Below are 17462 nucleotides of genomic sequence, written 5' to 3'. Positions count from 1 at the left end.
TCCCTCCTTTTTAATATTGGTTGAAGTTCTCATACAATTGCCTTTCTACAGAATATTTGCAGCCCATTGCACTCAGGTCATTATGGGCTTATGTTTCTATCAGCCTTTATATTAAGGGGAAAAAACATGATCACATAAGACATGGTACAGTGTACTGCTAATAACTGCATATTAACATTTAAAATCAAGTATTATGTTTGTACTGAAGCTGCTGGTTATATTTTATATACTGGTGTATTCAGGTATTACTGAGAGCCCATTCTTAAAACCAACAGCCAAATATTAAGAATTGAGTTCCTAAGATTTGATGATTAACATGTTCGTTAAAACTACATATGTTAAAGATCTATGTTCCAGTGGAAAGAGATAGGAAACGGAGAAATCAGGGATTCTCAAAGTCTTCATAAAACAGCTTCTGTAAATGTTTTTACTTGCTGCTAAGAAGACCTCCAGAATGATAGACTTTGCGTTTTATTTCATCCCTATACTAAAAGTCACACACTCAAGTGTATGCAACAATACACCATGTTTTGCCATGCATAGTGCGCACTTCCCCTGCCCCCGAAGTTTCTGAGGGAAAAACAAGGGTGCGCATTATACACGGACATTAGTAAAAAATTAAATTGAAAGATTTTTTTTCCTCCTGAAAGTTTGGGCCCAAAAGGTGGGTGAGCATTATACACAGGAGTGCATTATACACAGCAAAATACGGTATATGGGGTTGCGCATTTTTTTCCCCTGTAGATTACCAAAAATCCCTTAACCCTGTATTATCTGAAATTTGAGCAGAGTTTTTTTGGTGGAAAACAGCAGTTTTACTCACAGATGTTTATGTAAATGTATTGACATAAATACATTTACGTAGCTCCTTTACGTATCATCAAAGGAGCTCCAACCATCTGGTTTGTCCAGAGAACACTTCGGTGAACAAGAATTAGAAGTCAGCATTCCAGCCATTTGAAATTTTCTACAAGAGGGACATGAAAGCCCCAGCACACCTTAAAGGGATAAGAGGATTTTTTTAAAAAATTGTTTTTATTTAAATCAATTGACATTCATTGTCAAATAGCCTACAAGAAAGCTCCACTAGCATTCTGCAATTGTACAGGAAAAGGGAATATTTATTCCTAATGATTACATTCCAGAAAGCAATATGGTGAACAGCTGTTTTTCAGAGGGTTATCAAGTCTTGCTATTGTTATTCAATCCAGGCATAACTATGTAACCTTAAACAAAAGCTATGCACCGTTCAATCAATGAGTGACAAATTATTCTAACAGGCCAGATTCTTTTATTATGCTGTACATGAATTTTTGTTTTATTAGGCATATGGTACTCCAAGTTTTATTTGAGAATTTAGTGCACATGTAGAAAGGGAAAGAAACCCTATTAAATTTCAAGGTTGGTAATTATGTCTATTAATATCATCTATGAAAGTAAACTCTAAAAGCAGATTACAAAATTAGAATTGTGACTCCATTTTTACTGAGAAAACGAAATGAGCCACACAACCAGAACAATTCTTCAGAAGCACACTTTGTTATCATTTATGTTACATAAAGAAGAGAAATACATGGATAATTGAAGAGTTAACCAACAGCAACATTATGATCTAAATCTCATACCAATAAGAAGCTGAGTTTATAAATACCTAGCCTGACATTCCCCAAGGGAATAATTATTGTCACCTTAATGAGCTTTTCTGACTGTCATTAAAGAAAAACAATGAGGCAAAAGGGCAATAACAAATGGCAAACTCAGACCCCTTAAAAGAAAATAGAATCAACCCATTTTTCTTCCCATGGAGAATAGGATCAAGAAGAAAGAGGTTCAAATTGCACTGTGAGGTATTTCATTAATAACGTTAAGTTTGCTGATAATGAGGAGTTTACAACCCTGGAATTGCCTATTGGGGGGAGGGAGGTAAGGAGGGAGAGAGAGAGAGGGAGAGAGAAGGAGGGAGGGAGGGAGGGAGAGAGAGAAAGAGAGAGAGAGAGAGAGAGAGAGAGAGNGCTGATAATGAGGAGTTTACAACCCTGGAATTGCCTATTGGGGGGAGGGAGGTAAGGAGGGAGAGAGAGAGAGGGAGAGAGAAGGAGGGAGGGAGAGAGAGAGAGAGAGAGAGAGAGAGAGAGAGAGAGAGAGAGAGAGCCTTTCCTGAAGGATGTAAAGAAATCCAGAGGCTCTTGGGTAACAGTAACATCCAAAGGTAGACTGATAAATCAAATAAGTGACTTCCTTTTAAGATCCTTTCAGAAATGGAGCTCTTTGAAGTCAAGAGGGGTTCTTTGTTTAGTCCTAAGTATCTTTACTTGCATCAGACCATCCAAAGTCTGCTTTTAATCAAGGAGAAAAGAACTAATATTTGAGTCCTTATTGTTTACTAAGCACTGTATTTTCAATTTATCTTAATTTTCATAATAATCCTGATAGGTATTGTCAGTCTATCTCATAGATGAGGAAACTGATGCTCACAAGAGATTGTGCTTTGCTAATTAATTCATGGCAGTACTAGGACTCCTCACACCATCTATCCACCTCCCTACATCACAACCCACCAAGGATTCCATCAGGAGCTAGAACACATCTCCACAAATTACACTTTAACTCAGTGGGAAAGTAGAATGTTAACTCATGCACCTCAGGTAGTCAGTTAAAGAAGAGGTAGCTCGCTTTTATGCTCTGACCTCTCAGTCAAAGGAGTCCAAGGCAGTCTCACCCAAACTCGAGTGTTTCTCACAACGCCAATGAATTTATCAGCCTAGGAAGGATGCATGTTATTTTGCAGGTGGAATCATTTGGATCATGAGATTTGTTAGCAAATTCTGCTTATAGTTAGTGATCTCTGATTTTCAAAGACCTGTGTTTTGTTACTTTCTATATGAAGCAATTTGGCCTCAGTTCTGTTAAACTCATTTTCAGATCATGTTTTCTCAAGAGAAACCAACTGACCAAAGGTCATTTGAGATTTTTCCAAAATAGATCTTGGGAACTGCTTATGCCAGCGACCCACACACCCATCTCTGATGGGAGCTGCAAAACTTCATGTTGGTGTATTTATGGGATCTTTGCTGTTCTGCTTAAAAGGCCTATCCTGAAATCCTGAAGACACACTAGTTATTCACAACTGAGCCTGGCCTGTGTTTGGCAAGTGACAAATATACAATTTTCATGATTTCCTGTAACTTCTACTAATAGTAGAACAATACATTTAAAAAAATTTTAACTCAAGAACCAGTTTTCAATAAATGGACTGACAGGATATCAATAAATAGACTGACAAAGCAATCTCAACCTAGGGCATAATTGCAAGTAGTCTTTTGGCCTAACACGTAACCAACCTCCTCCCTGGAAGGTAGGATGCACTTTGGGTAGAAGACCAAAGCCTTTTTTTTTCAAAACAAAAAAAATCATTAGCTCTGGGTCAACAAATATTTAAACATGTTATGAGGGGCAAAGTACTGCAAATAGAATGTTAATAGGTCATCTGGTCCAACCCCCAGCCAATGCTGGGATCCTTTCCACATCATCTTTGCTGAGTTCTTTCTAGCCTCTACGTGATAGAAACTATTACTCGAAGCAGCCCCTTTCATGGGGAACCATCTTTTTGAGCATGTTCTCCCTAACAAATCTGTGGTTCAGTGGCCTCTATTGAGTGAACCTCATTTCAACCCCTTTGAATTTCAGAGACTTGCTCTAATGTACTAATTGTAGTTCTCTCTCTTTCCCGGCTCAGTCGCCCCAAATTCTTCACATAGTCTTCAAATGTCTTAAATTCTAAATTCCTTCACCATCTTTGTTATGCCTCCATTTTGTTTTTAATTCCAAAGTATGGCTTCCAAGAATGATTACAACATTCCAACATCATGGACTTAGGAAAGATAAAGTGTCATCTCCCTTGGTCTAACTATATTAATTACTATATTAATTAGTTGTTTGAAGAAATAGTAAGTTCTTAATTCAGTATGCTTTCTACCCAGTGTGAAGAATGTAAGAGAAGGCAGTTTTCCTGCCAAACGTAATAGGCTCATGTGACAGAAATGAAATCCAAAAAGAAGAAAGAAAACACACCCTCTCTTATCCCAGAATTAGTGTTCAACTATACTGCTTATGAAGGAAGGTTTTTCACTGCTTTTGATTTTCTAGTTAAGTCTTAAAAGTATTATTATAGTTTCATTGAAACACATCTGTCAGGGCTGTGGATGAGGAAAGTAAGTAACCAGTTGCAGTTAAAAAAATTCTAGAAAAAACAAAGGGCAAACCCTGGAGGAGCTCTTCCAGAGACTAACAGGGCATGGGTCCCTAAAGTACTAATGAACATGAAATACACAAGAGTTCTGCAGGATTAGGAAATAGAAAATGTCTTATCTTTAAAGCCATTGGTTTGATATACAGTGGGGGTAGGGGGAGGGGAGAAATGAAAAAGTCTTTGTTCTGAATATAAGATGATATCTTATTCTGTGGCTTCGTTTATTAAAAAAAAGATGTTTTCATTTTAGTCAAAAGGCCAATTCAAAATCACTTACAACTTGTATTTATTCAGAATGACTCATTAACTAAAACTTGATGTTGAATCTGGAAGAATTATGGTATAGCTAAAAGGGTAAATGAGGCAAATCACTGATCTAACAGTGGAACTCAACAGGGTCCTCCAAAGGCATATATAATAGAAAAAAGAACAGAAGAAAGAAAAAGAATCCAGTCTTCTGTTAAATTCTGTCTCCTCCTTCCAACAAGTCCAAATTGCTTCAATAATCCTAATCCAAATATCTTATTTTGGCCTGTGATTTTTACCTTTCTCACCAAACTCTAAATCAGAAATTGACACATTGTCAAATCAATCCATTTGACTTTCATTTTTAGTTATTTTCTCGCCACTTTACTCACGAAGAGATGTGAACATGAAATGACTAAAAGGGAAAAATAAAGGCCAGGAAAAGCTAATAGCCTAATCTAAGTGATCCACAGAAAGGATAATTGGTCCCGTACAATCAAAATTAAATGTTAACATAATTTAACAGACCTAATAAAAGCATATAAAAAAATAAAAAGCCTTGCATAGGTATAGGAGAAAGCACAACATCCCTTGAGGATACAGTATACACAAAGCCACAATAAAACATCATTAATATCAGCAAGCTATATGATTTCACACATTCTCCCAGGCCTGACTCCATGACATGACTATGATACAGTTTCACTGGAAAGAAAAAAAAATTGCCATATATTTAGTAACTTTATTAAAAAAAGAAAAAGATCACACCAAAAATGGAAGCATGGTAGTCTTATGAGTCAGATGAAACCAAAATGAATTGAGAAAGCAACTCTCTTTTTCATCCACCATTAAATGAGAATTCACTTTTATTGAAGAAGTCTCAGCAAATAATGCCGTGACAGTAAGAACTACTAGGCAAACCAATAAGTTTAGGTCCTGGCCTGGGTTAAAAAGAGCATGTTTAATTAGTGTCCTTTCCCGAGTTCTATTTGAAAAATGTCTATTTAACCAAAAAAGGTTCCTCTTGGCACCGAGTCATTTATTCAACTAATAATTGAGAACCTACAATATTGCCAGGGATTATTCTCAAACTTGAGATACATCAAGGAACAAGTGTTCATAAGGCCTAATCTGGCATTCAAGGGGAATCTGACAACCAAGGGGAAAAGAAAGAAAGAAACAAAGCCCTACATTCTCATGTGTCCCTGCTGATGGGCCATGGATGGGTGACTGTAAATCACAGAGAGGCTGGGAGGGGTTACAAGCTAGAAAGGAACCAAGAGGGGAGCTTTCTGATCCCCTTCTGAGTACAGCCAAGGGTCCATAGAGGAGGCTGAGCCCGAAGGAATAAGAATTTCAGAATGCAAGAGTGGCTCTAGAAGCTTTTATTTTACAACTAAATGTGTCCCATCTAACAAATTCCTATCCTCTAAGTTAACAAAGCAAATTCATTTTCAACACACTTGCTGCTGGGAGATAAAGCTGGGTCTTGATGTATTGGGGTAACTGGATTTTTGCCCTAACTGAAAAATAATACACCTGAATTTAGGGACATTGCCTCACAATTTAAAAAAGAGAAGTTCTGCCCACCTTGATCAACTTGTTTTCTGAATACTTGCTGCCTTAGTGGGGAAGATGGGGAGAGAAAGGCAGCAGATATAAATTACTGTGGTTGGTGTTTATTAAAATGAGTTTTCTTTCCTGTAGATTGTAAGGTAAAAGCAATTTGAACTTCTGGAATCCTCTTACCACAGGATCACGACAAACACAGTGAGGCCAACCAAAAGTATCAGTCCCTTAAACAATATGTATCGTCCCCGTGGGCAAGAGATGGGTGGGTCACAGAAACCTGCTAGAGAAATGCTAGAAATTCTTTATCAGTATCGTGTCTCTACATGACTCATTTCTTTAAAATTAAATAGCTTTCAAACATCAAAGTATCAGGACCGAGATTGCCACCATCTACAAAAACAGTGGAATTACACATCCTATCCTTATTCCATTACTCATCCCTCAGTTATGCTAAGCAGCAAGCTATATAAACATCTGACAGCATCAACAGCATACATGTTTAATTATTTTCCCCAATTTGCATTTATATCAGTGAACAAATTGGAAGGTATCAAAGTATGGCACTGAAGAAATAGTAACGTATTCAGTAGCACATCTTCCATTTTGAGTCCTGGTTTTAAATTGGCTAAGTAAAGGCATATACACCTCCATTTGAATTGGAGATTTGCAGTAACACATGCATATCAGGAAAGGAGGAGATGGGGAAGAGTGAAGGAAGGAGAGGGGAGGGAGGGAAGAAGAAAAGAAGGGGGAGACCAGGACAGAAAGAGAGGAGAAAAAAAAAACCAGGCAAGAATATATGGTCTGAGAGGAACATTCCTACAAGAAGGAGGTGACAAATGACAATTCCACCTGCTTCCACAAGCAGAAATTTTCTAAGGTTATCATTGAAGATACAAAAACGGCTCATGAGAGTTTTCATGTATTGTTATTCTCACCTATCATACTAAAAATGTCTACAAAATCCTAAGCCTTGGTCTGTCCAAGATGGATAGAACCAGAAAGTAAAAGATGTGACCTGCTATGAAGGACTGTGCTCTGCTTGGAACTCGCAGTCCATGAATCCACAGTATTTTGGTCAGATCTGGTCTGTTTTCTCCTACTACTCATAATGTCTTAGACCTAATCTTTTATATTAAAATATTATCAACAATTTTTTTTTCAAATTTTTTCATTTGCTTAAAGGGCAGAAAAGATGGGAGAATTAGAAGAAAATGGTAAGATTTAGAGGGAAACAAGAAAGGAAAGCATTCTCTTTTCCAACCAATCCACCCTAGAAAAGGTAGCAATGAGACTTTGAGAAAAGAGTGCTGATTCATGGGCTTCCCTTATTTTTTTTTATTTCTATGAAATACATGTAAGGACATCAATTACTAAAAGGTTTGGTCTGTGAAACAGTGGAATCATTAGCACCAAAAGGAGTCATGGAGCTTGTATATATTATTAAAACAATAATTGTTAACTGTTGGTCAGGTAAGGGTTTCATTTCATTTGTACATCCCAAAGTCCTTGAAAGTGCCTGTGGACGAGAGAAATAACACTTTTCAAAATCTCCACGGGGTCGTCAGCACGTACCGCAGAGACAGTTCTTGGCCTCCGTAGTTTGGGTTTATCAGGTGGACAAGAAAATCAGGGCCCCCCGAAGCCCTAAAGAACAGCCCTCCACATGCACCCACTGATGTGCAGGAGGGATTCCCCTGGACTGAGTTCAGAAATGCGCTTTTACTTGCTTTTTTTAAAAAAAAACAAAAGCAACATGCTCTGCAGGTCATGGAGCGCGTAGTGCAATTTTCTCCTTGCTCTGACTCCAGACTGCAAAAGGGTCAAACCGTTATTATATTTTGCTAATGCCGGCCTGTGGGCGAGGCCCATGGCCTGCCACGCTTTGTAAACTCAGGAGCCACAGGAGTCAGAAGGTCTGCGAGCAGGAGCCACCATCATGGCCAGATCTCCCCAGCAACTCAGGGCCCAGCGGGGCAGCTGCTGATTTCTTTTGTTTCTGCTTGCCTCAGCCTTTAGTTGAAATTACAACAAGTCAAATAGCTGATGCTTTTCCCTTCTCCAGGTAAGGGTGACGATACATTGTTCACAAGTGTGTTCTGCCTGGCTTCACTGATGAGGCGGCAAGCTAAGTCAAGGAAGAGTTTCTCCACGTTATCAGATTCCTTGGCTGAGGTCTCCAGATAATACATGTCCTGAGCCTCGGAGAATTCTTCAGCTCTCTGCTGGGAGACCTCTCTCCTTTCAGCCAGATCAATCTTGTTGCCTAAATCAGTGGTAAAAATCACAGAAGGCATCATCATTTGATGTTTTTGCAGTCTTGGAAACATCAAAATTCAATTCTACATCTGAAGTTAAACCAGATGGGGCGGCAAGTAGAGCAATGCAAATGTGACCGTGATCACTAGAATCTTTATTTTTAAATACCGGTGCCATTTTTAATGGCAAAGAACTGGAAACAGCCCAATTGTCCATCAGTTGGGCTCTGGTTGAATACACTATGGTCCACTCATAGCTCTTTGGAGTTATTTGCCACTGTGAAAAGCAATAAGGATTATATCTATATGCTGCAAGGGAAGGAGACACTAGGATATACTGTTAAGCAAATAATGCAAAGTAGAAGAAAGTGCATATAATATACAACTGTTTATCTAAACAAAAAGGATGAAAAAAATATACACACAGTTTACTGGCTTATTTTTTTAATGGGAGAATAAACCAAAATCTTAATTTTAGTATCTGTGCTGCCAAAGCAAGCACAACAAAATCTTAATTTTAAAGATAACGGTTACCCATGAAAGGGACAAGATTGAGGGATAAAGAGGGATAGAAACTAGACCTCTCTAAATAGACCTTGTTTTATAGATTTGACTTCAGCATCTTACAAAATTATACAATTAAGCATGATTATACAATCAATATGAAATTAAATTTAAAAAGCAATTCCTAAAATTGAAAGCAAAAGGAAACAAGTAAACCTCTTTATCGTGAAGTGGAATAACCACATAAAGAGAAACTTTTTCAGGTGAGTTTAAGATACAGGAATTTAACTGCGCATCCCCAGGGGTATATACCTAGGAACAAAAAGAATTGAAGAAAGACATGTTGAACTGTTACAGTAATCATCTCGTCAGTGGTCGTGCTGCCACTGTTATTCTGAGGCGGCTGTGCATGTTTTAGAGGATAAAGTAAATGAGTAATTATGGAAGTGTCACTGGACAGGGATTTTTGGCATGGCAAAAAGGAAATACAGATATAAGATTAATGAGGTTAAGTCAAATTTCTGAAGTCCTGAATTATAAATGGAAATTTCAGTGTGAATAATTCATGGTGTATTTTATCTTTAAAATATTTTCTACCTCTATGCTCCTGGAAACCTGACAAAGGTGATATGTCAACTGTGTTACTTGGTAACGTTTTCTACGGTAAAAGTGACCCCTGATTGATAAATGCCATCTGACCTGGGAATTCTAGGTATGAATTATAAATACCTAACGGAAAGCCATGCCTTTTGGCTTCCCTGAGTGTGGTGATTCTTCATTTGAAGAGACCCTGAAAGTTAAGCCCATGGAGTTGTTATAAAAGAGATTGGCTCCAATGGAGCATTGAGGCTTCTCGGCAGGAGCAGATCCTGCACTTGCCTGAAGTGAGCCTTTTTCCTCCTACCTGAACTGTCCCAGGAGATCCTGGACAGCTATGGGACTGCTATGAGGACTCCTTCCACTGAGGAGTGCCTGATGCTGGCCTGCTGTTAAGCTGTGTTTCCTGTCCTGTCCTGTCCCGTCCCTGTCTAAGTGAATGTGATGCTAAGTGTGGCCTATGGTTGTCTTGTGAGTCAAATGCTTAGTACAGCCTAATACTACAACCCCTATGGACATTACAGAATTCACCGCACACACATATATGTTAGCTCTGTCCACTGAAAAGCCTAAAAACAAGGACCAACCCACTAATAAGGATGATTATTATCACCTTGGTTGTGGCCTCTAAATACAACTTCCCATTAAAAAGAAACAGTGCTTAGTAGGATTGAAAATTGGTGCAGCCACTATAAAAAAACAGTATGAAGGTTCCTCAAAGAATTAAAAATAGAACTACCATATGACCCAGCAATCTCACTTCTGGGTATTTATCTGAAGAAAAGATATACGCACCCCTATGTTCGTTGCAGCATTATTTACAATAGCCAAGATATGGAAGCAACCTAAGTGTCCATTGATAGACAACTGGATAAAGAAGATGTGGTACATGTATACAATGGAGTACTATTCAGCCATAAAAAAGAAGGAAATCTTACCATTTGCAACAGTATGGATGGACCTAGAGGGTATTATGCTAAGTGAAATAAGTCGGACAGAGAAACAAATACCATATTATTTCTCTTATATATGGAATCTAAAAAACAAACGAACAAACAAAACAGAGATAGATACAGAGAACAAACTGATGGTTGCCAGATGAGAGCAAGCGGGGGTACTGAGTGAGAAAGGCAAAGGGTCTAAGAAGTACCAATTGCCAGTTATAAAACAGTCATGGGGATGTAAAGCACAGCATAGGAAATACAGTCAATAATACTGTAATAATTATGTATAGTGCCAGACTTATCAGGGGGATCACTTTGTAAGTTATATAAATGTCTAACCACTATGCTGTACACCTGAAACTAATATAATATTGACTATCAACTATAATTGAAAAATTAAAAAAATAATTTTTAAAGTAAAAAAAAAAATCAGAATACTGACAGCACACCAAATTAAGAATGCTTACAAAGGTAACTTAGAGGAAAAACTGCCTTGCATAGTGTAAGTAATAAATATTTATTGGTTTGATTTAAAAAAAGAAACAGTGCTTCTTGAAGAAATGGTTAATTCCAGGTCTGGGGCAGGAACTGCACACGATGTGCCTGGAACACTGTTCATACCAGAAAACAAGAAAATTATCAGATTTCTGGGGTCATGTCAACAGGACTCAGGAGCCCATTTGAAGAAGCTCCAACTCTCAAAGTTGGGAGAGTTGGAGCATCGATAATAATAATTGCAAGGGATGAGAATACATCAAATATATTTAAATCTATAATGATATTCAAATATAAACAAACTTCAATAGTTACTTTTGAAAGATGTGAAGGCACCAACTCATTACCTTGAAAAGTGGCAAATAAAAAAGAATCAAGCATTTTTCTTGGCTTTCCTGTGAGAACTATACCTCAGAATACCAACTCTGAAATATTTTTGCTAAAAAAAAATGACCCAAAACATCTGAATCTGACCAAGCCTCTAGATTTACCTACAAATCTGCAAGAAATTCAGGTGATGGAGGAATATGTCAAATTACACCCACAGGGGTGAAATAAAATTCAGACTTGAAAACTCTACAGGACAAACAAATGCTTTAACAAATAAGTTCCAAGGGAGAAAAAAAAAATGGAGAGAGAACCTACAGATAAAAGAATTAAAAAAACATAAAAGTTAATTGTAACATATGGACCTTATTTAGATCTTGACTTGAATAAACTAAAAAAATTTTGAGTCAATCAGGGAAATTTGAACACTGTCTAAATTTTGAATGCTATTAAAGAATTGTTAATATTTTTAGGTGTGAAATGGCATTGTGGTTAGGTTCTCTTTTTTAAAAAGAAACTTAACTTTTAGAGATTATACACTGAAATTTGAAAGATGAATTAATACAGCATCTGGGATTTGCTTCAAAATAATCTGAAGGGGAGGACAGACAAAATAGATGGGGAACAGATAAAATAAGATTGGCTACAAGCTGATAACTGTCAAAGATGAGAGATGTGTATATGGGGAGGGATTCATTATACTGTTTTCTCTACTTTTGCTTATGTTTGAAATTTTCCATAGTAAAAAAATAATAACAAAAAAGCCAGGGCCTCTTTCATATGGCACTGACTAATTATCTCCCCTCAAATGTTCATTTAACTTCCTTAGATAGATTCCCAAGTAGTAATGCTTTGACTCGAGCTCTCAAGGGCTTTCTGTGGAACAGAAAGAAAGTCCAAGTCGAAAGCTGAGAAGGTTTCAGGTACTTCATGGCAAAGGTTCTCCAGGATGCAAGAGGGTTTTTAGGATTGGGCACAAAGCACTAGCTCCTAGGGAGACAGATACTTAACCCAGCTGCCTGAAAGAAAAGCCCAGCAGTTTGTTACAAAACAGCACATTAAGGTTGGACAAATGCAGGGTTTGTCGTAGATCCTACATGCTGTGTGACCTTAGGCAAAAACCTTCACCTCTCTGAGCCGTGGTTTCCTCATCTATAAATTAGGGGTCATGACACATACAGTTCCTAAAAGGATTCCTGGCATGTATATGCTAGCTATACTACTTACTATAAAGTGTTAACTTAACTTACTATTAGCCATAATTTGTAACTTCATGTTTCTAAGGTTTTCTACCCAGATTTCCAATTCAGGTCTTGCTAGAATTTACAGCAATATTCCTTCTAGGAAGAAAACATTTTTAACCGCCATATATTATTAACATCTTTCCATCACCACTAGAGGAATTTTTAATGATCTGGTCTATTTCACTGCAATTCCATTCTTAATGGGTGTTTTGGTTACCACAGAAAATCATGGGTTGTTTTTTGCTTTTCCTCCATAATAAAGAGAGAGTCTACACTCCTACAAAATGAGACAAACTGCAGAATTTCCCTTAGTGGATTCTTCCTGAAAATTAGAATTTCTCAAGTCAGCATAAATGTTAAGAAGGGGAAAAATTAGCCAAAGTCCATTTTTTAAGCAAAAAACAATTGCTTCAATAATGAATTGCTTATCAACTTAAGAGATCTACTTTAGTTCTAGACCAGCAGTTTCTGTGATCTCATAATTAGATTTTAAAACATGTTTAGCAGCTCACATAACTTTCATGGCAGTCTGCCTTCTTCCCTAGAGCCTGTGTTGATTTAAAAAAAAAATCAATCAGCAATATTTTCTACTTTACTTTTCGAAACCATCACCATGGGATAGGACCTATTTCATTTTCTCTTCAATTGCAGAAGAACTGGACGTTGACTACTTGAATTATATAGCTGTAGACTATATTCTTGGAAGGTAGCAAGGCACAAGCTTTATGTGATTATAACTTTTCTGATGCTCACAAATCAATTTCCCTCCTCATTAGTCCTTCCTTACCGACTAGCACAGTGATGACCTTGTTGCTGGCATATTGTTCTATTTCCCGCAGCCACTCAGGAAGGCAGCGGAAGGATTCCTCGCAGGTGATGTCATAGGTGAGGATCAAGGCATTGGCGCTCCGGTAATAACTCTGGGTAATGGACCGAAATCTCTCTTGACCTGCTGTGTCCCAGATCTGAAGCTGTAAAAGCATAAGCGAAGGATCAGTTTGGAGAAGCAGAAAAAAACCAAGCATTGTTTCACTTTAGGTTAGAAGTAGAAACACTTTCACTCAAATAATTTCATGGTTATTTTCTGCCCTAAGAAAAAAAGCACCTATGATTTATTTTTTTAACGTGTTATGTGTGTCTAGTTAGGGACAGGGGCTTGCTTTTTTGTTTTGTTTTATTTCTTTGTTAGATTACTTTATTTTCCCTTCACTCTTAAAAAAACCCAACCTATTGGGCATTTATTATGTGCCACATATTATGTGCTCTAGTCTAAGCACTTTATGCATGTAATAACTCACTCAATCCCCACAATAACTCTAGGAGGTAGGTACTGTTACTATATCCATTTCTCACATGAGGTAGACAGAGATTAATAAACATGCTCAACATCTCTCAGCCAGTATGTCCCAGAGCCAATTAAACCAGGCATTGTGGTCCCAGAGTTCATGCCGTATTACTATTAAAGTTGGATACATGGCGAGCTGTCATTCAGTGATGTCGGCATTTCAGTCAGCCATGGCAGAGGGAGAAAATCCAACTTCATCAGCTTCTCCAGTCCAAAATTCAAATGACTATATTAAGGCATTCTCCTTGTTAATGAAAACAGGGACAATGCTATGGAAAATAATAATTTTCCTCTCCCATTTTTAAGCTCTGTGACCTTGAGCAGGTAACTTAGTCTCTTTGGGCTTTAGTGGTTTCTTTATAAAAAAAAAAAAAGGGCGGGGAGGTAATAACATGTGAACCTGCTGAAAGCTCACATTTTCTGAAGTCACGTACCAGTCCTATGACTTAAAAACTGGTTCTAGTGCTCGCTTCGGCAGCACATATACTAAAATTGGAACGATGCAGAGAAGATTAGCATGGCCCCTGCACAAGGATGACACACAAATTCGTGAAGCGTTCCATATTTAAAAACAAAACAAAACTGGTTCTAATAAAAAAGAAAAAAGCAAAATACTTCTCACCCCTTCCTGAATTTCCCTGCACAGAGCAGAAGATTACTGAAAGAGAACTGTTCTCCAGAGCTACTGCTGAGTGCAGAAAAAATCAGAAGGCCTTGAGAAATAACAATAATCATAATCTTCCCTTCCAATTGTATAAATTTCACTTGTTATAAGATGCCTTTATCCCCACTAACAGAACATCATTTCCTCAGAGAAGGCCTTCTGGAACCTTCTGATTGGGCCAGGTTCCCCATCACCCCTCCCCCCAACTACACATATTCTCTCCTGCAGCCCACCCTATAATTCTTCCTCATGGCACCTGACATACTTGAATCATTTATTTATTTGTAATCATTTGTTTCATAGCTGTCTTCCTCACTAAGCTGAAAGCTTCACGAGGGGGAGGTCAGGGTCCATTTTACTCACAGTTTTCCCTGCACCAAATAGAGTGTCTTGGAACTAGTAAGATGTTCAAGTATTTATTGACAGTCTCATCTAATCCTTACAACAGCCCAACAGATTAGGCAAGTTATACCTCCCCTTCATTAACAGGAAACGCCATCTCCTAACTAGTTTCTCGCAAAGCTGGGACTCGACTCCAGGCCTTCTCATTCCCAGCATAGGACTCATTCCAAGCCACTCGGAGGCTGATTTAAATACACATCAGCATCCAAAGATGACCAGTCAGTTGGTGTCACCCGCTGCTCATAGCAGTTTGGCAGAGGAAACTGACAGGTGACCGGCATTCCCTGCCGCCACTCAGCAGCACACAGCTCTCATTTGGTTTGGAGCTGCAGCTGTGCTTTGATGATGTACATGGAAGTCTGTAGGCAGAAGGTGACCATACAGGTGCTGTGGCTTTGGCTGGGACCAAAGCTATTTCTCTGCTCTGCCCAAACCTAGGAACACGGTTCCCCTCTGCCAGGATATGTCTTAGAACAACAGACTATGCCACCTCGAGCCTCTAAAAACACTTGTGATTGGATTTAGTACTGTCAATCATTAGAAATCAGTGTGTTCTCATGACTAGCACATCTTGAGAATGGCTTTGAGAATTAAAGCCGCTGAAATATTTTCAAAAGTAGTGATTGGATGGCTTTGTCAAGGTGTATGCTGCTTTCTCATAGAGGGCTGCTGTTTCTAGGCTTATGATTGATTCTTGAGGCTATCCATATTCCATTGCCTTTATCATTCAACTCAGTTTCACCATTCTCTCTGCAACCCATTTGCTCCTTTTCAGCATTTATAGGCCATTAACATATGCAGAGCACTGTGCTAAGCACAGGGAGGATACAAAGATGAATAAAACACAATCCTTGATCTCAAAGAGCTCACAGTCTATAGGGAAGACAAACACAATGTTAACTAACCATAGTAAAATATGAGATGTTCTATTAAAGAGGCACCAGGAGGAGAAAGTACCTCCTGGTGCTAGTCTCATGCCAATCAATCTGTGGCCAATACCACAGCCAGGGGCTTTCTAACCACTCTCATCTCCAGTGTGGGGCTACACTGCTTACTCTCTTCTTTGCACCCGACTACTTACCCCTCTATTGCCTCACCGTTACAATATTGTACGGCAATCATTGGTTTATTAGTGCGTCTCCTTGCTGGACTGAGATCTTGGAGGGTAAGGGCTATTTCTTACTTAACTTTATAATCCCAGCACCTTCCTAATCCAGTACATGGTACATAGTGAACACATTTGAGTGATGGCTAACTGAATGAACAAAGACTTGTGGAATCATAAAGGAAGGATTGACTAATTCCATGTCATGATTAGTAGGATATTTAAGTGGGGAGCAAAGATGCTTTACCTAACACAGTGCTTGGCACAAAGCATCCACTGTAACACAGGATGGATGAATAAATGGGTGGATGGATGGTCAAACGAGCAAATACATGTGTTAAGACTTTCCTATCTATGCAAAATATGCTTGATTATAGAGAAATCCAAAAAAATATCTTCCTTATCTATTATGATTAATCTCCTAAAGTTAAAATGTTATAGACTAGCTCAGAGTTTTACGTATTACTCATTTATTTATGATAGACTAAAAAAATCAATGGATAGGGAAAACATCTATATATGTTTTAATTATATTTTCTACCCAAGGTCACCTTCATAATGCAGAGTGCTTTAAGGAAAGGGCCTCTTCCTCAGCCTTGCCTTTACTGGATATGGCACTAAGCCTTAAGAACTACAAGAATGTTTCTAATACCTTTCATTTCCTGCTTTCAATCTGGGGAGCCATCCTAGAAAGAATGAGACTTGTAGGGAAGGCCAAGGGGTAGGGGAAATGATGAGAAGTCAGGAGAGAGGCCTGCGTTCTGGTCCTGCCCTGCCATTGTCTCTATGGGGCTCTGAGAAAGCCTGCAAACCATTAGCAAAAAGACACAAACATCACCAAAAAGAAGTATTCAGTAAACGTTCAAGAACAAGGACAACAAAAAGATAACAACTATTTCCTTAGTGAAGCCTGGGCAGGTCTGCCCTCTTCTACTGAAAGACTAAGGAAGTTGTTCCTTGTGTGTCCAAGTGTTAATGCGGCCCTTGGATTAACATGGTTGAAAGGCTCATTTTGTATCTTGATTCTACATATATGGCTAGAGAAAGTCACAAGCAACTTGGTGAGGACTTTGTTTGGGAGATTAGCCAACTCCCACTTTTTCTGGATGAAGGTCCAGAGGCTTAGTAGGTGACAGGGACAGGAACTGTGCTGTGAATACCATAATGAGTAAGACACAAAAATTGCTCTTGGGAAGCCTGTGGCCTCATGATGCAGCCAGATGTTACAAAAAGATGGATTTTTAGCCGAGTGTAGTAAGCTCTTAAAAATGAGGCTGTGGGGCCGGCCGAGTGGTGCGATGGTTAAGAACTGACTTGGGATGCCAGAGGGCCCCGGTTCGGATCCCACATATGAGGGCCAGTGACACTGCCCTCCACAGCTGAGATGCTGAACAACAGCTCAACCTGGAGCTGGGCTGCTGTGAGTCGCCGGTGACGGCTTAGGCTGCAGCCCCTGTGGCAGTGGGTTGCCATGGGCTACCGTATGTAGCCAGCAGCCAGTGTGAGCGGC

The 17462-nt window shown here is 38.7% G+C and overlaps 1 protein-coding gene across 6 annotated transcripts in view; it reads right to left on the bottom strand.

Moving 5' to 3' along the window:
- Positions 1-3401: 3401 nt before the first annotated feature.
- RAB30 (RAB30, member RAS oncogene family) overlaps positions 3402-17462 on the bottom strand; it is an 85183-nt gene continuing 71122 nt past the window's right edge. For all 6 annotated transcript variants that reach the window (XM_019643554.1, XM_019643553.1, XM_019643556.1 and 3 more), the window contains 2 exons: positions 13224-13407; positions 3402-8333 (listed from right to left, as the gene is read on the bottom strand). In XM_019643554.1, the coding sequence (XP_019499099.1) occupies positions 8083-8333; positions 13224-13407 (435 nt within the window). In that variant the 3' untranslated portion in view covers positions 3402-8082. The remainder of the gene's footprint in view (positions 8334-13223; positions 13408-17462) is intronic.

Source organism: Hipposideros armiger, unplaced genomic scaffold (genome assembly GCF_001890085.2).
Source record: "Hipposideros armiger isolate ML-2016 unplaced genomic scaffold, ASM189008v1 scaffold_79, whole genome shotgun sequence".
In the NCBI taxonomy this organism is placed as follows: domain Eukaryota; kingdom Metazoa; phylum Chordata; class Mammalia; order Chiroptera; family Hipposideridae; genus Hipposideros; species Hipposideros armiger.
Note: the sequence above shows the minus strand (reverse complement) of the source record. Positions and strands in the feature narration are given on the sequence as shown.